At 48.1% G+C, this 27,010-nt stretch overlaps 1 protein-coding gene across 4 annotated transcripts in view; it reads right to left on the reverse strand.

Annotated features, from left to right (window-relative positions):
• The window catches only part of MYO5B (myosin VB), a 380,074-nt gene that overhangs the window by 64,952 nt on the left and 288,112 nt on the right, over positions 1–27,010 (reverse strand). For all 4 annotated transcript variants that reach the window (XM_017951725.3, XM_017951726.3, XM_009192713.4 and 1 more), the window contains exons 18-22: positions 25,159–25,270; positions 19,353–19,564; positions 17,600–17,756; positions 15,547–15,786; positions 7,921–8,154 (exon numbers count right to left, since the gene is read on the reverse strand). In XM_017951725.3, coding sequence (XP_017807214.2) covers positions 7,921–8,154; positions 15,547–15,786; positions 17,600–17,756; positions 19,353–19,564; positions 25,159–25,270 — 955 coding nt within the window. The remainder of the gene's footprint in view (positions 1–7,920; positions 8,155–15,546; positions 15,787–17,599; positions 17,757–19,352; positions 19,565–25,158; positions 25,271–27,010) is intronic.

Genomic DNA, 27,010 nt, shown 5'->3' on the forward strand with positions numbered 1-27,010 from the left:
TCACCCTCACTGAGTTCACAACAGGAGGTGTAGGTGGCATACACGCTGCTAACCATGGCACTCCCAGACTGTAGTCTTGGCTCGGGTTTTACATCATAGGTTGTTGCAATGAAGTCACATGTTTTTAGGTGGCATTCATAGGACTGGAGATTTCAGGACCCACTTGGTGATGATGTCATCCACTTGGTGATGATGTCATGCACTCTGTGCTGGTCAGATGGCATGTTCCATTTCAGAGGGATATTGACTGTGTGTAGGATGCTCAAAGGATGGTGAGGGGTCTTAGTCTTCTCAGGTGACCTACTGCTCTGTGAGCCATCTAGATATTAGGAGGATGTTAAGGGGAAGCAAAGTTTTCATTGCCCTAGCGTGAAGTCAGTGAGGGATGAGTTCTCACTGAGTTCACGCGAGATGTGGTTGTTTAAAATCGTGTGGCACCTCCCCACACTCTCTTGCTCCAACTCTCGCCATGTGATGCCTGCTCCCCCTTCACCTTTTGCCATGACTGGAAGTTCCCTGAGGCCCTCATCAGGACAGATGCCAGCACTACACTCCCTGTACAGACTACAGAACTCTGAGTCAATTAGACATTATTCACTTATAAATTATGCAGCCACAGGTGTTTTGTTTTTTTGTTTTTTGTTTTTTGAGATGGAGTCTCCCTCTGTCGCCCAGGCTGGAGTGCGGTGGCGTGATCTCGGCTTACGGCAACCTCCACCTCCCGGGTTCAAGCAGTTCTCCTGCCTCAGCCTCCTGAGTAGCTGGGATTACAGGTGTGTACCACCATGCCTGGCTAATTTTTTTTTTTTTGAATTTTTTAGTAGAGACGGGGTTTCACCATATTGGCCAGGCTGGAATGGAACTCCTGACCTCGTGATCTGCCTGCCTCGGCCTCCCAAAGTGCTGGGATTACAGGCATGAACCAGTGCACTCGGCCAAGATGTATCTTTATAGTAAAGCAAGAACAGTCTAATATAGTAGCTGCCCTCAGAGAGTGTCCAGCCTGGCAGGACAGGTGCATACACAGTACTGATACCAATAAGGGCTGTAGCAGCTTCCTATAAGGCAAGGTTTTTCAGCCTTGACACTGTCAACATTCTGGGCTGGAAAATTCTTTCTTGGGGGAGTAGGGGACTCTTCTGTGCATTACTGGGTGTTCAGCAGCATCCCTGGCTTCTACCCACTAGATGCCAATATAACACACCCTCCTCCCACCTTCAATTTGTGAAAACCAGAATGTCTCCAGGCACTGCCATATGGCCCCTAATGGCTAAATCACCCCGATTGAGAATCACCACAATGAGGTGATTTAGAAGGACAAGAAGGTAGCCTCAGGGTCCATGAAGGCTTCACAAGAGGTGGGGGTCATCTGGATTAGGCCCAAGTGTCTCAGGCAGCTGAGGGCCATTCTAGGTGGAAAGAATAAGTGCCTAAAGGTCTGGAAGGAGGAAGGGCACAGGTTTGGGAATGTGAAGCGTTCGTGTGGTTGCGGCAGGGGCACTGAGAAAAGTCAAGGCTGGGTAGGTAGAGGGAGGGAGAATCAGCTTGTGAATGGCTTCTCTTCCTTTGTCCTCAGGAAACACTGAACTCCTCTTACTCCCCTAACTTGACCTGGGTGGGCCCAGCTCCTCTCCCCAGCCTCTTCCTGCCCTCCAGGATCTGCCTGAATATCTCACTGTTCCTTCTTCCAGGCTCTGATGTCCCCATTCTTTACTGGTTACTTTCTTCTCATTATTAGCTCTTGACCAGCATTCTCCTGGGAAACTTTCCTGTACCACACGGGGTAGTGGGGGTGCCCCCGTGCTCGGTGTCCTGCTCTGACGGGGCCTGCACATCCCTCCAGAGCCCGTGGGACAGCAATGCTTCCTCATGCACCTGCATGCTCAGCCTGGACCAGAGTCCTCAACGCGGACCAAGGGACTATATCGCCAGACTGTCACATCCTCAGAACCCAGGCCACCGCCAGCACCTGAAAGCTTATCAAATGAATAGAAGGACCCTGCAGACCAAGTTAAGGAGTCTGCATTCCCTCAGTCACAAATAAGGGCTCCCTTTAAAATTGTTTTTTTTTTTTTTTTAAATAAATGTGTTTATAGTTGACTAAAATATCTAGAATAAATGAGCTTGTTTAATCAAATAATTCAATTTAGGCAGCACATACAATGTAGGAAAGACACTCTTCAAATGCATCTAGTTTGCTATTATTGGAGGCAGTTCACCACTCAATGACTTCAGGAGCACCTTTAAATTAGCTTGGCAAATGATCAAAATGATTTCACTTTTCTAGACATACAAGTAAAATAAAACTGAAAACAACCCAACAGGAGAAACCCGGTATGTACCTCTACAAAATAAAGCCTGGCGTGGTGCACTGAAGTGGTGCAATCTATGTCACAGTTAGGAAGGCAGGGGTCTTGCCTCATCCTGCCAGGAACAAGGCCGTACTCTCTGAATTAGCCAACTACTGGTAGGTTTTATAGCAGGCTGTGAAGTAACCAGACCTTACCATGGAGCAAAACTTTGCTTTCCCTTAACATCCTCCAATATCTAGACGGCTCACAGAGCAGTAGGTCACCTGAGAAGACCAAGACCCTTCGCCATCCTTTGAGCATCCTACACAGTCAATATCCCTCTGAAATGAAACACGCCATCTGACCAGCACAGAGTGCATGACATCATCACCAAGTGGATGACATCATCACCAAGAGGGTCCTGAAATCTCCAGTCCTATGAATGCCACCTAAAAACATGTGACTTCATTGCAACAACCTATGATGCAAAACCTGAGCCAAGACTACAGTCTGGGAGTGCCGTGGTTAACAGCTTGCATGCCAGCTACACCTCCTGTTGTTTTTGAGGCTCCTTTCTTCCCTCTGTCTCCCTCTTTGATTCATGAATGCAGGTCTCTGACTTGGCTTTGTTATTCTAAGCCATACATTAAAGTGGCATCAGGGGGATTTGTTTTTCTTGCTTGCCTAAACAATTTTGGAGGTAGGCCCATGTTTCTGATCTTTCATTAACAGCAGGAAAGGACCAATCCCACACTCAGCTCCACACCCCAGGGGGGTGAAAGAATGCTTCCTCAATCCTATTTCCCCAGGTACCAGCCAACCCCAGTCTTCCCAGCCAGCTAACACAGCTGTTGGCAGACACAGCAAGTAACAAACTTCTGCAGCCAAATGGCCCCCACTTTGTGGTTGTCAGGGCTGCAGGGTATGATGGGAGACGCTTTAACAACATAAAACAGGCGCCTGCATCCCCTGAGCATGATAAAAAAACACCTTAGGTTTCAGGACTCATGCAACACTGTTCAGCAGGTCCTTTTTTTTTTTTTTTTTTTTTTTTTTGGAGTTGGGGGAGTGGTTAGTCTTAACTCTTGCAGGCACTCTTACTCAGAGTGTTTCTTCCAAAAGCTTATTTGGGACAGCTTATCAGAACCAACACTGGGGGAAAATCCTGTAACTCTGAGGCTAATATAGTCCCTATTAAGTTACGTAAACAAATGCCCCAGCAACATGCTAAAGAACTGTCTTTACTAGTTTGTCTTTGGGGATCCAAATGTAGCTATGGGCTTTGTTTTGTCTTTTTTTTTTTCAAGTGGGATATTAGTACTGTAAGAAGAGCCAGTGCAAGGTTTCTAGTAGCAAACATGGGAAACTGGTTGGACAACGCCGATCAGAAAAGGTTCCTCTGCCATCTGTCCACGCCGATCAGAAAAGGTTCCTCTGCCATCTGTCCTTGAGGCTGTGCAGTTACCACATAATAAATTTACAGGCACGGCCCCAGGTAGGGGCAACACCTTTAATTCTCCAAAATCTTTAAGGGTTCATTTGACCATTTTCTGAGGATGTTCTTCTAAGTAAGCCCAGTATGAATTTGTTTTTTGAAGTAGCTGAGTTATTAAAGCAAAAGTTGAAAATCAACATCCTTTGGATAGTAAGACAACTTTGAAATGATGGCTAAAGTATCTTCCAAATGGTCATGCAGATGGGTTTTAATTCCTCTTCCACCCCTAAGCTCACAGAAGCTGAAGTGCCTAGGACAGAGTTGCTCATCTCTCTGGAGGTTTCACAAGTCAAGGCTGCCCTTAAAGTCAGAAGATCCTTCCTGACCTGACCGCACTGTGCTCCTGCTGTTCGCAGCCTCACTTACTCCACCTGAGCCCAGTGAGCACCTCATTGGTCCTCACACCCACCCAGCCTACTCGTGCCCCAAGGCCAGTGCACGTGTGCCACACCTGTGGCCTGTTATCCCCAAATCGCCTTGGCTTACCTTCTCTTACTCAGGTGTCTTCTCAGAAAGACCTTCTCTGGCCATCAATGGTGAAACCACACCCCTCAGGCCCCCACAGGTCACCCTCCATCCCCTTTACTCTGCTTCATTGTTGTTTGTAGCCCATGGTGGGTAATTCACGTTTGATTCCTGTCTGTACTTTCTTCCCCCATCCCCACACATTTAAACTCCTTAAGAATGAGAAGGGCTTCTTCAAACACCATTCACCTTTGCCCCAGTGTGTAGAACAGGGTCTAACACATACAGGCATTCAAACACCTGCTGAATGAAGGACCATGAGCTTCTTGCTTTCTGCAGCAAGATAACATCCTTCCAGAGATGGGCCAGGGTCCCCTTCCTAATAACCCTCAGCTTCCACATGAATCATGAGTCCTGGTGCTGCTGAGAGCACAACCCCCTCTTGGCTGGTCAAAGTAGTTCTACTCCATGCCTTTGGGGAGAAGGCTCAACACACTCTGCTGTGAAAGGCCCCATTCCCCAAGCCAGATCTCTCTACCTCTATTTGGAGAAATCAAAACCTTTATAACATGAACTACCCAAGGCAACCGACTAGCGGCTAGTGGTTCTATGACTGATGTCTTGATACAATGCACAACCCAGCCCCACTTGTCTGAATGCTCAGTGCCTGGGGGCCTGACAGTCATCTCTCACAAGGACCAGGGACCCCCCCTGAGAGCCAGGCACCTGGCTGTGGGTGGTTCCTCCTGACCCACCATAGCCCTGCACCAAGCTAAGCCTTGCTCTGGTCCCACTGAGTAGCCATCAGAGCAGATTCTGAATGAGCTATCACCTCTGTGCCTAGGGCAGCCCTGGGGGCCACCTCTCTTTCACCAAACAGAGCAGCCATGCAAAACAGCACAGCTGTACAAAGGCAGCCGGCATAGGGATCGCTGAAGTTTTCAAAAAGAACGAAATGTACACAATGCACAGGCTAAAAGGGAAGGAGGCTAAGGGCCTGGGTGTGGACTACCCTGTGGAAGGTGCCAAAACAACGGATACATTTAGTAGAAAAGAATGTCATCTAATTTATGCGACAGAGCTGCTCTGGACTCTGTGGACACAGAGATGAATTCCTGTCCTCAGGGAGACTTGACCTCCCACAGGCCAAGGCAGGGCAGCCACATGGCCCGCCAATTAGTATCGTCAGAGATGGCAAGCCCAGAGTTTTCCAGCATAGCAGTTCCAATACGACACTCGCTGCCTTTGCTGATGGAAATATCAAACTCATTAATTAAACATCTACTGGCGGTCAGGCCCCTCACTGTGCTTGGCTGGTCTCATCAATCTCGCTCAATGCATAGCAGCCCCCTGCTCAAGCCCCGGAGGAAACCGACCGACTGATTACTCAGCATTTATTGAGATGGACACAGTGCCTTTGATAAATACTATACCCTGAGGAGGCACAGAAGGCAAAACAAAAAAAGCCAGCCAGCTCATCTACCTCCCTCCAACCACCACAACAAAAAGATTCTGAAGATTCTAAAGAATGTTTGCTTCCGCTTTTTCTTTTCCAGGACACGCCACTTCATGAGTCATCTCCTGTTGGTTTCTGAGTGTTACTGAGTTGGAATTTGCTTACATTTGGGGTAGGGAAGGGGCTTTTGCACTACTCTGCTCCTAGCGTTCCCCTCCTTGCAGCGTCCTTAAGTTTTTGTTATCAATTCCAAGCTCTAATTTTCTTTAAGACCTAGGCCAGCATATTATTGCTAGGGAAGAGTAGCAACATTTCTCAAGGAGAGGAGGAGGGAGTCTGCCTCTCTGTTTTGCTCTTCCAATGAAGATTGTCATATTATAAACTCTTATGCACTCCCTTTGATGGAGACTTGGGTTTTTAGAGTGCTGAAGTCCCCAGGTTGTAGCATTTAGCAGGAAGCAGGGAAGTGGGGCTGGGCTAGTCAAGTGCTATCTGTTGGGGCAGAGATAGGTGAGACCTGATTTTGTGGATCTGCTGGGTAAACAGACTTTGCAGGTGTCTGATCTGACTGGGACACACATGCAGGGAAAGTTTTTTCTCCCAGGGTCACTATTCTCAGGAGTCTCCAGTTCTATGCTTGATCCTTTCTGACTTTGGACCTCACCTTCTGGTTTTTATTCATGTAGAAAGGTTACCATCCCATTCATCTGCTCCCAAGGGTAGACAAACCACAAGTGTGGAATTCCATGATTTGTAGGTTACAAGGCTTGTAGCCACATTTAACAGGAGTTTCCAAGTACCACATGCTTTCTCCTAAAGAATGAATCCACTTCGTGCCTTGTGGTGGGCAGGCTGGCAGGTGACTTATCTGGGCAGAGGGTCTTGTGGTACCTCAAAGCAACACATCAGGAGGGTGGCCTTTTATGGGAAGCTCGCATCTTACTTTCTTCTTCCCTTAATCCCCACACCTGGATCCCACCTCTGGCTCCTGGGGTCTGGGTGAAGGCAGGAGCTGATGGTGCTGAGGCCGGAGATGGGAAGAAGATCTACGCAAGCCCAGCAAGGGCCGGCACTGTAGGCTCTAACCCCCATGGGTGTCTGTGTATTCCTCAGCTGCATGTGAGGGCTCAGGCCAGGAAAAGGCAATGGGAAATAGAAGAGAGAAGGACTCCCACATAGGGCCAAGGGCCTCTGCTCCTTCCAGAAGCCAAACACAATCTCATAGCGGCGGCCAGGTGCAAGTCCAGAAGAGGCCTTGGAGATGATCTGAACCAACTTTTATAAATATACACACAGGTGAAGGAACTGAGGCCAGGGAGGCTTTCTGCACATGCTTGGGAATGGCAGAGAGGGGATGGAAGTCTGGAGACTCCAAGGTCTACCCCAGGGCCCTTCCTGCAGCAGCATCCAGCCTGCTCCAATTTTGAAGTTGTTACTCTAACACCCTGAACACTGGGTCTCTCCCTCTTAGATTCCCACCCACTGCGACTCCGCATTGATGGACAGACACTGAACAAGTGGGCGATATGTTATTTTCCCTGTGGCTTGTAGAGATGGGGTGGGGGATGGTGGTGGGAGGCAGAACAGCAATGACCCAAGTCTGTGGAGGGCTCTCCAGGGGCCCTTGGGACTTCCCTGGCTGGAACAGTTATCTTGGCAGTGGAGCAGGGAATTTCTGTGCCCTGATGTTCAGAGTTGGGGCAAAGCTCAGGAAGTTCTATTTCATGGCGTAAGAAATAAGCCCACCAGGGTGGGTGTGACAGGCTGAGACTTTCAATGTTCAAAGGGGAGGCATCTCTGCCAAAGCACAATGCTACGTCATGGGCAGGGGTGCCCAGAGGCTGCCCTCCCCAGCAGGCAACATCAAGATCAGCCCCAGCCTCTGTCACAGCTTTCTTGCCAACGAGGATGCAGGCCACCGAGCCAGCCCTGGGCCTAACTCTAGAGCATAAGAACAATGCTCACAGGCAGACACCATGTGTCCCTCCCAGGGGATGCCACAGTGTCCAGCTAACAGCAGAAGCACAGTCATGCTTGTGTGGGTTTCCCCAAAGCATGCCACTTTCTGTCTAGACACAGATGAATGGTCAGTCTGTGGACACGAGCCCAAGATCATGGCAATTTTACCACTTGAAGCAGCAGTGGTCTCTGAGGGGTGGCTCCGTGTGCCCACCCACTGCTTGCCAGCACCGGCCCCTCTGGCCTGAGCATACCTTCCTCAGCTCGTCCTTCTCCCTACTATGTGCATCCTCCAAGATCTTGCGCTCCGAGTGGGCCCTCTGCAGCTCCGTGCGCAGGCTCTCCACCTCCTCCTGCAGACTCAGGCTGGGGTCCTCACCCGGGCTCTGCTGGTAGTGCGCCAGCTCCTTCTTCAGCCTCTCTACCTCCATGGTGTATGTGGAGGTGGTCACGGACAACTGCTCCGACAGTGTCTTGAACTCTTTGTTCTGTGGAGAACATCAGCAAACAAGGAGAAGGGAGAGGAAGGGGTTGGGGGGAGAAGAGGTTATTTTACCAGGAAAAAAGCATGAAGGCAATCAAAAAAGGAACTTCCAAGGTGGGATTAAGTCTCACAATCATTGCATGCTCAAGTGCTTGCCTGGCATCTCCCTAACAAAACACTATTGTGAACTTACAGAAACAGGAGAAAACAAAGAACAGCAACACTGGCATTCAAAGAGTTCGAGAAGCTTTCCTGAGCATGTGCAGAGCTGGAAGCTGCCTGGTAGTGGGTGGCTCTATGTCGGGCTGGGTGGATCCTACACCTTATTTTTAAGTTGCAGAAACAAAGAAGCTGGCTCCCTGGGTTTGCAGCCTTCACTTTTTAGGTTTCCCTGCTCTTTCATACTGAGCCCTCCTGCCTGTGGACTTGCCAGCACAAAGAGCTGCAACCTAATCGCTGGCTCTGAGACAAAGGACCCCTTCAGCATCCCATCTTCCAAGGAGGCCCTCCATGGGGCCTTGGGATCTCTTTCACCACCTGTCAGCCATGGCTTGCCCCATAAGACTCTAAGACTCAGGGAACTGATGCCCTGACCCACCCTGCCCAGACTATGCTTCTACGGATGGGGTACCCAATCCCAGCCCACTCAGGCAACACACAGTTGTGAAGCATCCCCCATGGGCCCAGAGCCCTAAGAAGCTAGTGCTGGTATCAAGTGCTACTATAAATTATGGGCAGAAATCAGCACCGCAAGAGTCGAGAGCATCAGCTAAGAGTGGTCAGTGGGGAAAGTGGAGAGGAAGAAACAGGGCTCTCCAAATCATCAAGCAGGCAACAATGGTCATTGATTATTCTTCATTGCTCTGGTCTGCAGGAGCACCAGGCAGAAAAGAGCTAGCGGCCAAATCACTGATAAGCTGGAGCATCCAGGAATCAATGATTAATTCACATAAGAAATTAAACTTCACAGAAAACAGTGAGGAGCAGCAAAAGAAAAGCCCTTGGACCCTGTAAAATGCCACACGTGCTGTAGGGCCTTGTGGTTGTGACCAGTACGGCAATGCACAAGCCAGCAGTCCATTTCTTGCACCAACACAACAGAATGACACATGCTACCTGCTCCCCAACACTCTGTGAGAACCTCCCAGTTACAACCTGACACACCTTCAAGCCTGGTCTGCCGGTCAGCCATGTTCTAAGGCATCACAAAGAAGAAATCCAATCAAGCAGATTCTATTTGAAAACCCCAATTCATGTCTGTATTATCCACTCCAGTCTGGGTCTCCACTGGAGGCTGAGGGTCTCTGCACAGGGGAGTGGGGCAGAGGGAGGGAACACATGCTGGGGTAGCCACCCTCTGACTTCATCTCTGCTCTGGGCTAGACATGAGGTTTGGCCCAGCTGCTCTCTCTAGATGGTATAGCCTGGGTCAGATCACTAGGAGTGGGAGGGTAACTAGGTGGGGGTCTCTAGGTAGAGTATGTTGGGGTATGAAGAGAGGCACAAATGGTAACAGGAGGCACGTCGTGTCCTGCTATTGACAAAGATGGTACCTCAGAACCCTAATGCAAAGTATGATGTATCCAGAAGGCCCAGCTGCATTGATATTGACATCACCTGAGACCTGGCTCAGGGATGTCAGGGAGTTGAGTGGCTGGAGCTAGACAGACCTGTGCTCAGACCCCAGCTCTATTGTTGATCAGCTGTGTACATCTGACCTAGTCATTCAATCTTTCTGTGCCCCAGTGTCCTCATGTATAAAGCAGGAATATAACAGTAACTCCTGCTCAGAAGGTGGTTATCAAGATTAGGGAGATAAAGTACTTTGCTAGGGGCTCAGTAAACATCAGCTATCTTCCTTGTTCAGGTTCTCTATGGAGAACCCTGGAGAGCTGCCTGAGTCTCTGGCTCTCTGGGGTGTGGGTGGGGAGCTCCTATGTCTTGTCATGGGCATCCAGATATGGTCACTGGGGACTTGTGGAGGCAGTGCGTTTTCTGTTCTGGACATTTGACTTCAGAAGGGCAGGCCCCAGAAGGCTTGTCCTTGCACCTGTAGGTGTCACGGCCATGCAGCCAAGCCTGGAAGAGGGCAGGGCATGGGATGCCCACTCCCTTGGAGACCCCAGAAGCCCTCCCTGCCATGTTACTGCCCTGAAGACTTTCCAGTGGAACAAGATATGGAGGTAGAAGGCAGTGATACTGACGATCCTGACCTTGTGTGGGTCTAAGCTAATGAATGTATCTGTGTCTTAGTTATTAGCAAAAAAAGTAAAGAAAAAAATTTAACTTTATTTTTAATTTTTCTAGGTACATAGGTGTATATATTTATGGGGTACATATGATGTTTTGATAGATATGCAATGTGAAATAAGCACATCATGAAGAATGGGATACCCCAGAAATAAATTTTAAAAATAGAAAAAAGCTTACAGAATAAGGATGTCAAAAAATAAAATATTTTTGTACAGTTGTACATGTTTGTGTTTTAAGCTAAGTGTTATTACAAAAGAGCCAAAAGTTAAAAGTATTATTTATAAAGTAAAAACATTACAGTACTCCAAGGTTAGTTATTGAAGAAAAACAATTTTCTAGTAAGCTTAGTGTAGCCTAAGTGTACGGTTTATAAACTCTACAGGAGTGGACAGTTTATAAAGTCTACAGGAGTGGAAAGCAATGCCCTGGGCCTTCACATTCACTCATCCCACACAGCTTCCAGTCCTGCAAGTCCCATTCATGGTACGTGCCCTATATAAGTGTGCCATCTTTTACACCACATTTTTATTATCTCTTCTCTATGTTTAGATATGTTTAGATACACAAATACTTACCATTGTGTTACACCTGCCTATGGTATTCAGTACCGTAACATGCTGTACAGGTTTGTAGCCTAGGAGCAATAGGCCATACCACATAGCCTAGGTGTGTAGTAGGCTACACCATCTAGGTTTGTGTAAGTGAAATCTATGATGTTCACACAACTACAAACTCTCCTAATGATGTATTTCTCATAAGATACACCTGCCATTAACAGATGCATGACTGTATATTTTATATATATATATATATATATATATGCATGATTACATATAACAAATGTAACATATTTACAAAGTGACTACTAAGTATATGGAATCAAATTGATTTAAAAAGCTACTGACTCCATATATTTACGTCATATTTTTCACATAAAATATATTTAAGGATAACCTTATATTCATAAGTGTCTAAGGAACTTTACTCTCATTATAAATAAATTGTAAGTTAAACTGGCCAACTCTAAATGTGTGCTTGACTAAAGTCAGGCTGGCAGAGAGCTGAGTTCATGGACTACATCGTTTTGCTGAATGATGTCATACCACAGCCTATCCCAGGGACACTGTAAGAAATGGTCTCAAGAACTAGCACTGTATATATCACTGCAGGATATGGTGAAGGATGTGGTTTGTCACGTCACAGATTGTGAAAGCCCACAGGAACAACATGTCAGCACCACGGACAGCTCCAAATCCTCTTGAACTGCATGGTTCTTTTCTGTTAAGAACTCTCAAGCCACTCAGTTTCCTTCCTGTTACTGTTTGCGTGGAAACTTGGTGCCAAATTTGCATCTTTTCCTTCCAGTTGGGTGTACAAGGCCTTAGGATATGAATTTTGGGTGCTAACCTTACCCTGGTTTTATCTTCATTTCCTCCCTTACTGACTTCTTGGCAGTGAGGATACTTTTTTAGAAAAAAAGCTTCCCAGGGTATTCTAGAGTACAGTCTGGGGATAGGAACCTTACTCTTGCCAGATCATGGTATCAGTGAATTTTTGAGCTAGATGTTACCTTAGAGATCTCAGGCGAATCCCCTTGGAAGAACTACAGGCCAAATCATTTCCAAGCTATCAGCTCTGGTGGTGAATATAACTGAGACAGAATCCAGGCCTCTGTCCAGTGGGGACTCTGTCTACTCCTTGTGCTGTTCTGACAAATACCTTGGGACACCTTCACCTGTGGTGTCCTTGGTGTTTGCAGATCCTCCCCTTCTGGTTTAAAAACCCTGTGTGCCCAGAGGACCACTGCCTAAATTGTCTCCAAGAACTACAGGAAAAAAAAAAAAAATTCACTTGCAAACAGCTGGCCCCATCTGCTAAGAGACTGCAAAGAAACAAGCCCCTATACAGAGCTCTAATGGAGATTATGTCGATGCTTCCTCTTGTAACAGAGTGTCAAGCATGTTATTTGACACTGGGTCACACTCCCCACTTTAAATGCCAGCCAGTCCCAAGGACAAGGCTATCTGTACAGGCATGAACCCAAACTAAGGCTAAGAGTCTCCCTTGGACTGAGGAGTTCTCCTGACATGTTCCAAGAGTCTCCCAATAGCTAGAGATCTTATAGTTTGGTCAGAGGTGGCAGAATATACCTGAAACCAGCTTGCCAAGTTTCAATCCCAGCCATGCTACTTACTAGCTGTGTGACCTCAGTCAGGCTACTTAACCTCTGTGTGCCTCAGTTTATTCATCCTTAAAATGGGGATATTAATATGTATCTCCTAGGGTTCTGATGGGGATTAAATGAGTTAATATGTGAGAAGAGCACAGGGTGCCTAGTCAGGTAGTGCAGGCAAGGGCACAAGAAAGCAAGAGCTTATCCACCCCTCCTGCCTTTTCTGATCACCCTCTACACACAGGGCATCCTGCCCAGGGTAGCTAACACCTGCCACCACTCACAGATGTTTGTCAAGCAGGAAGCTTAAGCAAAAAGCTTTTTTTTTTTTTTTTTTTTAAATAGACCATTTAAATCTGCTTTTCTTTGATTTTTCAAGCACGTGGATTGTAAAATGCTAGATTTATTTTTATCCTCTCAAGTTAACTTTAGAAATCAGCAATGCCGATGCAGAGCCCTATGGCTGGAAAGCAAGGGCTGGGGGAGCCAGCATGTACACAGGGCTCCCAGCAGGATGCAGCGGTCAATGCCTACTCATCCCTGAGACTGCACTTTGGCTGGAAGGTTAACTTACAACATTTGACTAAGCAAGTCTTTTCTTCTTGTCAACAGCCACAATAGCCACCACTACCTTGGCATGTTTTGTGCTTGTGTTTTTCAAAGGGCCAGTGCCAGACAGCAGACCTTTTTCTTTGCATTCCTATCCCTCTGAGTGGATGGGCCCTCCTCCCTGACCTGGCATATCACAGCAGGCCAACCAGGGGCAGGCATCAAGGTCCCCACCCTGTGCCTGGGCTCTCTGCCTTGCTTCCCCAGTAAGGAGCCAAGCCAAACAAGGCACCCTGTAGAACTCGCCCAGAGAAACACCCAGTGACAGTCTCTCCTCAGAAAGACTTGTCTTTTGCAAGAACCGGGAAACAGAGGCATTCTATTGCTATCTCTGCACCGCTTACGGGCTCCTGTTCAGGGCAGATGGCTTAGGTGTAAAATGCTTTTTCCTGCCCTACTGGGTCACGAGAAGCTTTTAAAAATGCCCAGTATAGAATAGATACATTAAAACCCAATGAATTCCAAGACCATACCTGGTGGCTCCAACTCTAAAATTCTCTGTTTCTCCACACCACACACACCCTTCATGTCCTTTCCTTCCCTAGGAGGCACTCTCCAGGGCACCTCAGAAGCCTGGTTCTGTGGTCACTTCTACACCCTGCATGCACAAAGTAACAGTGGGCCTCCATTCAACTCTGGGAGCCAAACGCAGCAGTGGGCATGCACGGGAAAGGACTGAAACCCTTCAGTAATGTTTGGGGTTAAAAAGCCAGCACTGCCCTCATTATGGCTGTGGGATCAGAGCTGAGGTAGGATCCTGGTCCCAGCACTTTCTATTTCTGTGACTTTGACAAGGGACTTGATGTTCCTGGCCTACCATTTCCTCATATACAAAACAATCTCACAAAATCGTATGAAGATCAAATAAGAGTGAACACAAAACACATATTGCAGAGTTTGGCACATGGCAGGTGCTTGGAAAATCTTTGGAGGATCAGTGCTGTTCACCCTGTTGGCATAAGATTTCCTCCCTTATGATACAGCATGTGACGTATGTCACAGCCATCCTCTGTCCAGCAAGACCAGCAAAGCACCTGAAACAGCCAGGCATCCAATACAGGTCTTCTGAAGGGAAGGAGGACTAGCCATGTAGGCTACCAAAAAGTGTGAGCCTCATCTATTCCATCAGACAGAGCTAAGTGTTTTGTGCTTGTCTCTAATCTTTTGTACTACCTTGTGCAGTACCCAACCCCCACAGGGATTTAATCAATGGCTTGTTACTCCTGTGACTGGCTGACATGGGAAGGTGGCCAGGGTAGAAAGAGGACAAAGCTTAAAAATAAGAGTGCTAACCATTTTTCAAGTTTCTCCTACTGCATACCGGGCCCTGCATATGCATTAGGCCATTTATTCTTCTTTCAGCCCTGTCAGCCCCATTTTATGGATAAGAAAAGAGGCTTGGAATAGTCACATCAGTCACTCAACTTTTAAGCGAAGAACTGGATTCTGATTTCCCAATCAAACGCTCTTTCCAAAAGAGGCAGACAGACAGACAGGTAGATAGAGAGGCAGAAGGGCAAAGTGATGCAGAGCATGGGCTCTGGAGCCAGACAGCTGGGGTTCAAACCTCGGCCCTGCCACTGCCACCTGTGTGACTTTAGGATGCCGTGCCCTTCCAGTGTCCTCAATTGTACAAAAAGGGGGATGGTAATACTTGCCGTAGGAGGGCCGCTGTATTAGACAAGCTACTCCAGACAAAGTGCCAGCCTCATGCCTCGCACAGCAAGCCCTTCATGCACATCAGCTGCTGCTGCATTATCCTATGCCACCCCTGCACGGGCAAAACACCAGCACCTTGGGCTAGTGTGTCAGTTTCCTATTGCTGCTGCAACAACTTACCACCAAGTTATGACTCAAGATAGCATAAATCGTTATCTACAGCTCTGGAGGTCAGGAGTCTGACGGGGTCGGCAGGGCTGCATTCTTTCTGGATGCTATAGAGGACAGTCTACGTCTTTGTCTTCTCTGGCTTCTCAGGGTTGCCTGCACCTCTCCCACCTCTGATTCTGTCATCACTTCTCCTCTGAACCTGACCCTCCAGCCTCCCTCTTACAAGGACCCCTGTGATTATATCAAGCCCATCTGGCTCATCTGGGATACTCTTCCCATCCTACAGTTCTTAATTGCATCTGCAAAGTCCCTTTTGTCACATAAGGTAACACACTCACAGACCCTAGGGCTGAGGGTATCTTTAGGGGCCACTGATCTGCCTGCCACAGTTAGTATCTGCTGTGGTCTGAGGACATCTGTGCTCCCTTGGGTCTTCGGCATGTGCCATTCCCCAAGGAAGCCACGGGCTCTCTCGAACATGTTCCAGTACCCCAGCCCCTGACACCCGCGTAGCGAGCTGCGGACACTGACCTGCTCGTCGATCTTCCGCTGCAGCTGGACCACTTTGTTCTCCATGCCCACATTGAGACGTTTCAGATGCTCTGCTGAGCGGGCCTCGATCCTGAGGGCCTTCAGCTCCCGCCTGGCCTTGAGCATCCGGAAGGCACATTGGATGACAATGGCTGCATCCCGCAGCCGCTGGAAGTGCCTGCGTGCCATCCAGCCCCGCACGTGCTTCTGGATGGTGGTGGCCTTGTGCTCCATGAGGACCTGGTGGGAGACAAGGACACACACCTTGTGGGTTTGCACTGCAGGACAGGAGTGAAGGAAGCATACATCGCTGCCTGTGGAGGGGAGAGCCCAGGGCAGCCTTGGTTCTAGGAGTTGCACAGAGAATGTGCACCCTAAGATCTAAGGCTTTGGTGGTTGCTTTGTAACACATTTTAGCAAGGTTCTGCAGCCCACGTATCCACAGGGAATCAGCTGTCAAACTCGTTTCAGCTTTGTTTTACGGGTTAGGAAATCAGTCTGAAAACCTCAAAGGTGTAGGGGTCTAATGATCATCCACTTGCTCTCTCCCCATTTAACAGGTGGAGGTCCCCTCCTGGTGGCACTGAGTTGGAAGTGAGATGCTTCAGTGAGTGTCCACAGCAGGCTAATGACTTATAATTACAAACTTGGTGTGTAACTCACTGGGTTTTGTTTTTTTTTCCCTACCAAGTTGAAAAACCACTCAGGAAATGAAAGCATCATCAGTGTGCTCGCCCTAATACCTGGCAAAATAAATGTGTGGAATAAATGAGTAAACAAGCAAACAGGCTGAGTGACAAACAGTGCCATAGCCATGAGTGACAGAGCTGGGAGCCACATCAGTACTCACTCTTTGCACGTGCTGGCCCTGCTGAGTGCCTCCCAAACATCACCTGCCCCTTCCACGGGAGCAGCACGCCGACGCCACCCATCACCCAAGAACCCTCACAGAACCTTCTCCCGCTGGCCTGGGATTCTCCACATATTATTACACCAGGGTGTGCTGCACTCTGACCACATTTTTATTATCAATTTAGTGTTTCACTTTTATTATTTAGAAAATCGCACCTTCTGTGATCATAGAAGAGATAGCTGTTCATTTAATGAAAAAGAAAACCATTTTAGACATTTCCTTCCAATTCAAGTCAGCTCTGTGCTTCAGATGTGTTGGTTCTACCTGGTTGAACAGATGTGTCCCGATGTGGGGCTTCCGAACCCAAGGGTTTTGGCTTCACTGGAACAACCCAAAGTGCAAGAGCCTGGCAGGGAAGGGTCAGGGTCTCCCTCCTGACCTCACCGTGTTAGGCTTCAAGCTCCTGCTCCGTTAAATGGAGGGGTTAGACCTGATGATGCCCAATACCACTGCCTGCTCTCAAGTGTGAATAAGCCCTAGGTGGGTCACCTGGCCCTGCTGTTGGCTGGCCTGGGCAGGTGACCTGGCTTCTCTGAGCAACTCAGGCATCAGAAAGGGTATGAAAACTGCCGTGGTTGGATGCTGGGCCCCTTCAAACCTCATGTTGAAATCTGATTCCCTATGTTAGAGGTGGAGTCTAACAGGAGATGTTTGAGTTATAGGGGCAGATCCCTCATGAACAAATAAATGCCCTTCTTCAAGGGTGATTTCTCACTGTTAGTTCTCATTACAGCTGCCTGTTAAAAGAGCCATTCTTGTGCTTCCTCTCTCACCATGCGATCTCTGCACACACTGGCTTCTGCCTCCCACCATGAGTGGAAGCAGCCTGAGGCCCTCACCAGAAGCAGATGTTCAATTGTGAACTTTCCGGCCACCAGAATTGTGAGCCAAATAAACCTCTTTTCTTCACAAATCAACCAGCCTCAGATATTGTTATAGCAACACTCAATGGACTAAGACAACAGTATGCACACCCTTCCTACCTTGTGGGACTTCAGAAAGGACTGGTGAGAGCAGAGATGTGAAAGCATTTAGAAAAAAGTTGGGAGCACTTGACAGAGGTTCATGTTGGCAGTAACTCACCTGTTGCTGCTTTAGTTCTGAATCTGCAGCCGTGAGGCCCTTAGGGTAGCTACTCACCTGGCGGTAGGTTCTCCGCACAAACATGGCCCGGGTGAAGGCCTGGATAACAACGGCAGCCCTGCGGACCCTCTGGTAGGCCTGGCGGGCCCTCTGCATGCGGTAATGTTTCTGGAGCACCACGGCTGCTCTGGTCCTCCGCAGATGCTCAGCCAGCCTGGGGAGCAAGAGGAAACGGGCAGTGTCAGGGAGAAAGTATTGACCACCCTGATGCAGAGGACCCTGAGACATCTGGAAATGCAAACCCCTACCTGGACACACCCAGGGGAAGCCAACTCTCTTCACTCCTAACAAATGTAGCAATGCCTTAGGCATTTGATGCTGAGGCTAGAAAAGCAGTGTTAGTTCTTTCCTTACGATCCCAAAAGGCTTCCCACAAGCTTCAAACTCAGTCAGAGTCTGACCTCCTCTATGATCCTTATCTTAGCACTCTTCTACCTCACTGTGCCTAGGCAGTCCTCATCTACTCACCAGCAGCATTCTACATCGTGAATTCACATTGCTCCCTGTCCTCTGCACCTCCCCAGGCTTGGAGATCCCAGGGGCTGTGCCTCCATCATCCTGGACCCACTGTCTCTGGCAGAGCAGGCACTGGGTAAGTGTTTGCTGAGTGACTAAAACCTTCTCAGGCCCACACCAATCTCTGTTTCCTTTATGTCCTCAACCCTTTTATGTCCTCAACCCTTTCTGCTCGGGATGCACTGAATGTGGTCATTTCCTCTGCTCTCTTGCCTTTCTGCGTTCCCATCTCACCTCCCAAAAAAAAGCCAGTCTAATACTTTCTCCCCTTCTGAAGTGTCTTGTTTGCTGCCAGGCCTATAGCAAGTGCTCAATTAGAGACTCAGTGTGAAATGCTACAAAGAACCTTGGAAATCATTCAGCAAAGCCTCAAAGGAAAAAGTGACCCACTCAGCCCATGTGTCACCTGTTTGCTGAAATGCATCTGATTCCCTAGTCTAGCTCTCTGGCCTCCAAACACAAGACTTTGTGGCAATCATTGTCACTTCCCTAAGAAATTCCTTTCTGGAGAGGGCACTGGACTTGAACCAGGCCTGGGTCCAAAACCTAGCAACCAAGGGTAGGGTCAGAGGGCAGGCTGTCTTCAGCCTGTCCTGGCTGACACTCTCCTGCTGCTGCAGTGCCTCATCAGCTCAGTGTCAGTGAGGAAGGAACCCTGCAGTAGTTTCTTCTGCTCGGGGTCGAGCTGGGGGGTGGGCAGGGGAGGCTGATTGGCATCCTGGCTCCACCCTAGGTAACCACTCATGCGTAGACAAGCCACTCTCTCTCCATCCTGGCTTGTACAGTAACTCACAAAAGGGGCCCTCCAGGACCTTTGCAGCCCTAATCGCCCAACTCTAAGGCATTCTGAAATCTGTGGGGTAAGTAATGAGGCCAAGCACAGGTTAACTGTGCCAGGCTGTATTGGTCTCTTTTCCTAAAAGTAGTTTTTTACTTTGGGGTTTAGGCAAAAGAGAAATGGTTGGTTTGTGGCAAAACCAGTTGGTTCTAGTGCTGGTAGGATGGAGGGAGCCTGGGAGAACCAGGAGACATGGAAACTGGACCCACCCTCTGAGGTGAGAAGGGCATTGATTCCAGGGGTAGGCCCAGCTGCCGGGGAAAAGCCAAGAGGCAGACATGGCCCCAACAGGAACCACTCTCAGCACAGAGGAAGAGAAACCAAGTAGCTGAGAAAGGCAGACCCCCATCCTCCCCACCATGATCTGCTGCCCTGATCTGCCCCAGCCTGGCTCACCTGCGGGCCAGGTGTCCTCGGCAGTACCTCTGCAGGGTTAAGGTAGCCCCCTTCAGCCTGCGATATTTCACCTTCTGCAGCCACCCCCGGACAGTTTTCTGGATCATGATGGTGGCTGTCCGGAACTTGTCAGCCCGCAGCTTCTCCAGGTAGGCCACCTGGCCTGCTCGGAAGAAGATCTTGGTGCGGCCAAACTGGAACTTGTCGGGGTCCTTTACAAGGTAGGGAGGGGATCTGGTTGGTCACCAGTGAGCAGAGAAATAACATAGCCCATACCACCCTTGTTCTTCCAATGCAGAATCCTCTGACCAGACTTCATGCACCCCTCTCTGTAGACGGACACAAAGTCTCAGCATTTGCTTAACAGACCCCAAGACCCTACTATGGGCCAGACTCTAGAACATGGCAGTGAACAAGACACCTGCCCTTAAGGAGCTGACATCGTGGTGAGAGCAGACAGACAAGCAAATAAAGATGTTTCTGCTTTCAGAGAATGGTAAGGATTATGAAGAAAACAAACTAGGGGCTAGGGGGATGGGATGGGGATGCTCAAGGAAGGCAGCTCTGTGGAGGTGACATCTCAGCAAAGACCTAAATGAGCTGGAGGAGGCGGCCACAGAACAGAAGGAAGGAGGAAAGTTCCAGGAGAAGGGCAGAGTGGATGCTTATGTCCAGTGGTGCAACTGCTGGGTATATCTGAGGATCAGGAGAGCCAGGATGGCTAGCTGGGGGAACTGAAGGTGAGCGGTGGGAGAAGCCAATCACCAAAGGCCTTGTAGGTTACAGCATAAAATTGGGGTGAGAGCCACAAGTTTGAGCTTTGAGCAAGGGAATGACCTGATCTGATCAACATTTTAAACAGATTATCCTCAAATGGCCACAGAGTTGTATGCGTAATTACAGGATGCAAATAACCCCCAAATAAAACTATGAGATTGTTTTGGACCTGTAATTACTGTCTTAATTACATCCATTAGGTTAAAATTAGTTGGCCTTCCCTGGGCTCACCCCTGTGGATGAGGAAAGACAACCCAGCAGGGTTCCTGTGGACAAGCCTGGGACAGAGCACTGGGAGAGTAACCCACGATGACAGAGCTCTTTGTAAATCAACTGCCATCTCGTTTTGCTCACTGGCATGAAGACCATAATGAGAAAGGAAGGAATGAGCCAAGTCCAAGGAAAACACACACACAAGATTGCTTTTCATGTTGGCAAATGGCCCTGAAAAGTGCTGAGTCATCATTCTTCATAGGCTAAACCCCATTGGGTCACTAGGAGTCACGTTCCACACTCAGGGAAGGCTGTCCTGGCTGAGCTAAGGCTGAGGTGGTGGCACAACTTCCAGCTTCAGTGTCACTGACTGAGTCCCCAGCCTGGGCCAGGCTGCTGGTGAAGCTGGCAAGAGTGGGCTCTGGGCCTGGCGCTCCTCCCAGTGTCTGCTCAGAGCCATGCACCCACTGGGCCTTCAGCTCATGCTGAGAGGAACAGGGGCTGGATTGGGCTTGGGAGCTTTGAGGCAGCCACGGCCCTGCTTTGATCTCTGCCCTGCTGGGGAAAGCTCCATGCCTCAGCCAGGAGGGGTCAGGAAGCCAAAGCAGGGTAGCTAAACCCTCGAGTAGGGGGAGAAGCCTGGGTCCTCCAGCTGAAGCAGAGTCAGAGGCTGGGGGCTGCCTACCACATCCAAGCAGCCAGAGTACCTGCGCTTCATTCCCTATTCTGGAAAAAAAACAGGGAGGGATGATATGCTCTACAAACCCACTTTTTCTGAACAAGGATTTCTCTGAGGGTCTCACCTGCTCCACCGAGACACCCATCAGCCTCATCTCCACACTGTCCTCACCCTGTGTGTCTCTAGAACATCTCCCACCCAGATCTGCTTCCTTTAACCCTTAGAACTGACTGTTCACTGATAGATCAATCAATCATCTTTTGAGAATCTTTCTCCAAGAGTCAGACTGCAGGGCTGAAAGCAACCTTAGCAATCCATTCCATGCCACTCCTTTTACTTCACAGATGATAAAACTGAAGCCTAGAGTAGTGAAGTGACTTGCTCAAGGTGACTGCAGCAAATATCAAAGGATGACCCCAGATCTGGGTCTCCCAGGCCCCAAGTCTCCAACTGCAGCATCCCCTTTCGTGACACTGTCTCCTCTACACAGCGCTCACGTAGTTCCTTGTGCTCTGTGGGCTCCCTGTAGATGTTGTTAATACACTCCTTCACCACTGTGATGAAGGTTCAGGCTTGCACAACAGCCACTCTCCATGATGTGGTCCTCTAGAGTTACGGCCGTCGTCAGATTACACTATTATTAATTCTGGAGGGCAGGGTCCATATAATGCACTCTTTTTATAGCCCTCACACTAACCCCTCTAGATTAGAGTACAAATAATTAGGTATGTATCCGTGGAGTTAAAGAACAAACAAATTCAGGTTAAGAATGATAGGGGCAATTCCTAAAATCCTTGCAGGGGAGAGGCCACCAGAATCGACTTTTCTCCCCGAAACAACCACAACAATTTATTAAAACCTCACTGACAGCCTAATGAAGCAGCCCCCAGCCCCAGGCTGCCTCTCCAGGAAGGTGGTCTTGAAGCGCCTGGTGCCTGTCCGGCAGGCCACCTTTGTCCCCACTTCTTTCCTCATTGTTCTATTCTAAAACATACTTAGCACTTGCTTGGGACAGGGTGGGGAACTGGCATGTGCCCTTCTAAGTTAACAGGAGGCTCTGTCAAGTCTTGGTTTTCTTGATACGAGTCCCAGGTCACTCAGCATGAGAAGTATGGGTGTCCGGATGTGGCCCAAGAAAAGGAGAAAACTAAAAAGGAGGAAACAGAAGGTCCCAGGGAAGTCTTTAGCACTAGAGTCTCTATTCAGTCTCCAGGAAGGATAACTACGCTCAGTGACATTACTCAATCAGACTGGATCAGAGGGCAATGTAGTTTAGACAGTGGGAGTTAGAATCCGTACACCTATGCAACCTTGGGCAATTTATATCAGCTTTCTGTGCCTCAGTTTCCTCATCTGTAAAATGAGGCTGACTTCTGTATATTCCTCATATGATGAGCCATTACCGGCAGGTTTCTAGTCATGAGCAGCTCTTGGCTGGTTCCCATGCAGCCAGCTGCACAAACTCACATATTCCTGTGACAACCAGGAATTGTGCTAGGAACACAGCCACAACAGGACCCTTGTCATTTATGTGTTCACAGTCTGGGGAAATGACAAGTCCTCAATTACAACATAAGGGGATGAATGCAATACACGGAGGGAGGAGGTGAGTGCTGCTGGCCCATAGAAGATGGAGTAGCTAACATCTGGGAGACTAGGAGGTATTTCAGAGCTCAGTTTGGAAGGCAAATACCACTTTGTCAGGCAGGCGAAAGAGGGGGAAAAAGCATTGCAGGCAGAGGAAGCAGCATGTATTCATATAATTTTTCTTTAGGCAAGTCACTTGTTCTTTCATTCATTCCATAAATATTAGGTGGGTTCCCCCTGTGTATTAGGCTCAGTGCTCATAATTAAGGAGGTGGCGTCAATGTAAAGACACTGTTCTCTATGAAAAAGGACACACACATCTGGAACATGGTCAGCATGCTATGGGCTCTAAGAGTGACATGAAGTACCACATGCTACACCAGGGGAAGAAGGAGGGAGAAGCTGCACTGAAGCCGAGCACTGAGAAGCAGGTAGGCTCCCCATCAGTGGAGAGAAGAGGCAACTGTGCCAGGAAAGGCCCAGTGTCCTGAGCACATCACAGCAGCAACCCCAGGCAGTGGCATATGGTCCTGTTAACTGGAGGGGAGCCCAGTGTGAGGGCCGACTCAGCCAGTCTGATCTGGGTCCCCTGTAGAGTTCCCTGGCTGGGAATCAGAGGTCTTGGTGGTAATCCTGGAGAAATCCAGGGAAGGAACAGAGGAGGGAAACTATGACCCCAGACAAATGAGAAGGCAGCCACCTGGCAGAGTGGGCTGCTCGCAGGCCCTGAAATTAGCTGACCTTTAACAGAGATTTTTCTTGTCCATAAAAAGAAAGATGTTAAAATGTGGACACTGAAAGGTAGACCACAGCAAAAACTTCAAATGACCAGAGTCCAACTAACTACAGTCCTTGATTAACCAGCCTGTTACCCCCTCACCCTGTTAAAAAAAAAAAAAAAAAAAAAAGATGGCATGGCAAGGGCAGTTTAGGCTCTCTTTTTAAAAAGGAAACTTTAAAGCTATGCCTACATTTACTATAATATTCTGCACTGTCTATAGCTAGACTTGAGCAGCTAAGATGATGCTCAGAAGATGGCTGCAACACATTTACAAAATGAAATGTGACCTTAGATTTGAATCATCTGGCAATGAGCTACTCCAGATGAACAGATTTTCCTAACAGAAAACTTGAAAAAATAAAACTTCTGAGGTAATTTTTATTACCCTGTTCAAGTGATTTTTGATATAATTTAACCTTTATTGAGCCATTAATGATCATACTCTGCTGTAATCCCTGAAATGTCTGGCACCATGGAAATGTTTAAGGATTTGCCCCTCACAAAAGGCCCCAACAGCTCTGCTTCTATAGTTCTTCAGTCTCCGCTGTCAGGTGTGAGTTCAAATTGTTTCAATTAAAACATAAAATCTATTGCCTTACTTAAAACAAGTATCTGGGGGAGGGCCTGAGGCTGGTGATGCAACCAGCTAGATGCAGCAGCTACCTTCTCCTCTGCTGGCTTCAGGGCTAGGCCTGGGCTCCGCATCAGAGCCCTTACGCAGGTATACCAGATGGGCCATGCTATGTAGCCCCTGAGAACTGGAGAAGCCAGAGATTTGGGCCAGCAACTTGCAGTCAGGAGCAGCCTCATCATAAACTCAAGCGAGCTGTATAAAGAATTGTTGGGGTTCAGTCAGGCTGGTGGGCAAAATATTAGAGATAGTTATAGAAATAGACACATATCTTCTTGGAAGGATGAGAAGTTTACATAACTTCGGTAACAGATCTGGCTGAAGGCGGCCTGATCCCTTTATCTTTAAACAAATTAAAATAGTAATAAAGAAAGGCAGAGCAGTTTACCTAGCTAGCTTGTTTACTCATATAATCTTAAGACTAACCTTTGATGTACCATGGGTGCATAATGGCTTTTTTATTCGGGAAGTCCACAATGTCAATTACTCTCTAATGGTGTTGACTCAAGCTTTTAATTAATCTTACTGCATAAATGTGAGTCTGACTAGCTGATGAGGGCCGAGTTGCAACTGTTTACAGGACTCAGCAGGGAGCCTGTAAGTGGCTCAGACGCTTAGCTGGACTGGCAGAAGAGAATATCTGTGTGTCAGTGTAGTTTATTCACCCGTCGCCGGGTCAGGGGTCTGCAAGGGACAGACTCCCCGTAGCTGGTGTCCTCGAGAGGAGCACTGCCACAGAATTCCATTTTCTATGCCTGCTGAGCTGTGTCATGGGGTCGGGGGAAGCGGGAGGGATAGCATTAGGAGATAGACCTAATGTAAATGACCAGTTAATGGGTGCAGCACACCAACATGGTACATGTATACATATGTAACAACCCTGCATGTTGTGCACATGTACCCTAGAACTTAGAGTATTGAAAAAAAAGAAAAAGGTTGGGAAGTGCTCTAGGTAGGTGACTGGGTTGTCTTTTTTTTTTTTTTCTCCTAGTCACTGATGTAGGAAAATGGGTTAGTATCCTAGAAATAGATTCAATAAGAAGGATGAAGACCAAAAAAAATGTAGATAACAATGCCACCCCTTCAATCTTTAGGGGCCCTGGTCAGGCCTCTCCTGGAGCTGGGCTGTGTGGCTCACCTTGATGAGGTTCTCCAGGACAGACCTGCAGATAGCCTTTTTGTCTGTGTTGGCGAGCTCTCTCTTCTTGACCAGCACCCGATACCGGTTGAAAAAGTCATGGTAGGCCCACCTGGAGGGAAAGCAAAAGGGGCATCAGATGACATGTCCTGCCTCTTGGCCACACAAAAGCCATGAGTGACCTCAAACAGTGCCCCATGGGGTCTACACTGTGGCGCAAAGTCATTCTTCAGAGCAGCAAAGAACAGTTCCAGGGGAGTTTGTCCTCCCCAGGGCCCTCCAAGAATTTCAGTGTGGAGGGCTGGAAAAAAGGTGAGCTTTGAAGGTACTTCTTAGAGGACTAAACAGGAGGTTTCTGCCTGATATGGTTTGGCTGTGTCCCCACCCAAATCTCATCATGAATTGTACCTCCTGTAATTCTCACACGTTGAGGGAGGTACCCAGTGGGAGATAACTGAATCCTGGGGGTGGTTCCCCCATACTGTTCACTGTTCTCATGGTAGTGAATAAGTCTCATGAGATCTGATGGTTTTACAAGCAGTTCCCCATTTCGCTTGGTTCTCATTTTCTCACCTGCCGCCATGTAAGATGTTCCTTTGCTCTTCCTTTGTCTTCTGCCATGATTGTGAGTCCTCCCCAGCCATGTGGAACTGTGAGTCCATTAAAGCTCCTTTTATAAATTACCCAGTCTCAATAGTGTCTTTATTAGCAGCATGAGAACAGTCTAATATACTGCCCAAGCATGCAGTGCTCCACTCCTCAGAAGCAGGAGCCTTACCTGGAGCACAGCTTTATTTTCAAATGTTGGTTTTCTTATAGAATACTGCTCATTGTAAAAAGCTGTTTAAATGCAGAAATATGTACATTAACAAATAACAAGTGGCCGTAACCTAACCCCTGGAGAGATAACACGGTTTATGTTTTCATCAGTATAGAAGGAACTATTTTTCTCCCCAAAGTAGATTTTGCTTGTGATTTTTTTCTTCTGATTATTAGAGTAATTCAGGCCCACTGTAAAGAAAATGTCCAGCAATTCACATAATCAAGAGCATTTACAACACCCCTACCTATGTAGGTGAGTGCTGTTTTGGTCTGTGTGGGAGATGAATCTTTAAGAAAGGCTAAGTTTTCCCCTTGGTCTGTGAAATGATCTCCACTTAAATAAATGCAGTCTTTCCGATAAGCAAATCTGCTATTCCCAGGTAGGGTCTGTCCCTTTCTCATTAAGGTGGTCTCAATTCATACATATACTCATTCTCCTGAAACTGATTATTCTCTCAATTTTTGGGAGGTATTCAACAACTTCCACATACAGTCATGTAGTGACTCAGCACAATCTCCACTCTAAGGAGACTGAATTTTCACTCTACGTCCCTCTGAAGGTCAGTCCAGCCTATTCCCACTTTCTCTGCGTCCTCAGCGGAGGTGTACAGGCAGCACCCACTCTCATCTTCCGAGGCATGTGCTGTCCATACCCCTCACATGGAAGTAATTTATGTAACGGTCCAACTACCTGACATGGACAGGAGACAGGGAAATACTGGATAGAAGAGGACAGTTCCCTGGCAAAGGTCCCACCCTCAAGCCTGGATACCTGTGGCCCTAAATGAGGAGGTGCATTCCTGTTTTTGTGACCAAAAAGTTGCCGTTTGGCCCACCACACCCCCTATCCTATACCTATATAAACTCCAAACCCCAGGCTCCAAAGGCAGACAAGGAGACAAAGAGACAAGCAGGTGAATGGCAAAACAGCACGAGAGAGAGAGAGAAGAGAAAGAGCATCTGAACACTGAGAGGAGTTCACCTGGGGGGTTTGGGAGAGGAGTTCGGCCACTGCATGGTCAAACTCCAG

This window comes from Papio anubis, chromosome 19 (genome assembly GCF_008728515.1).
Source record: "Papio anubis isolate 15944 chromosome 19, Panubis1.0, whole genome shotgun sequence".
Lineage (NCBI taxonomy): Eukaryota > Metazoa > Chordata > Mammalia > Primates > Cercopithecidae > Papio > Papio anubis.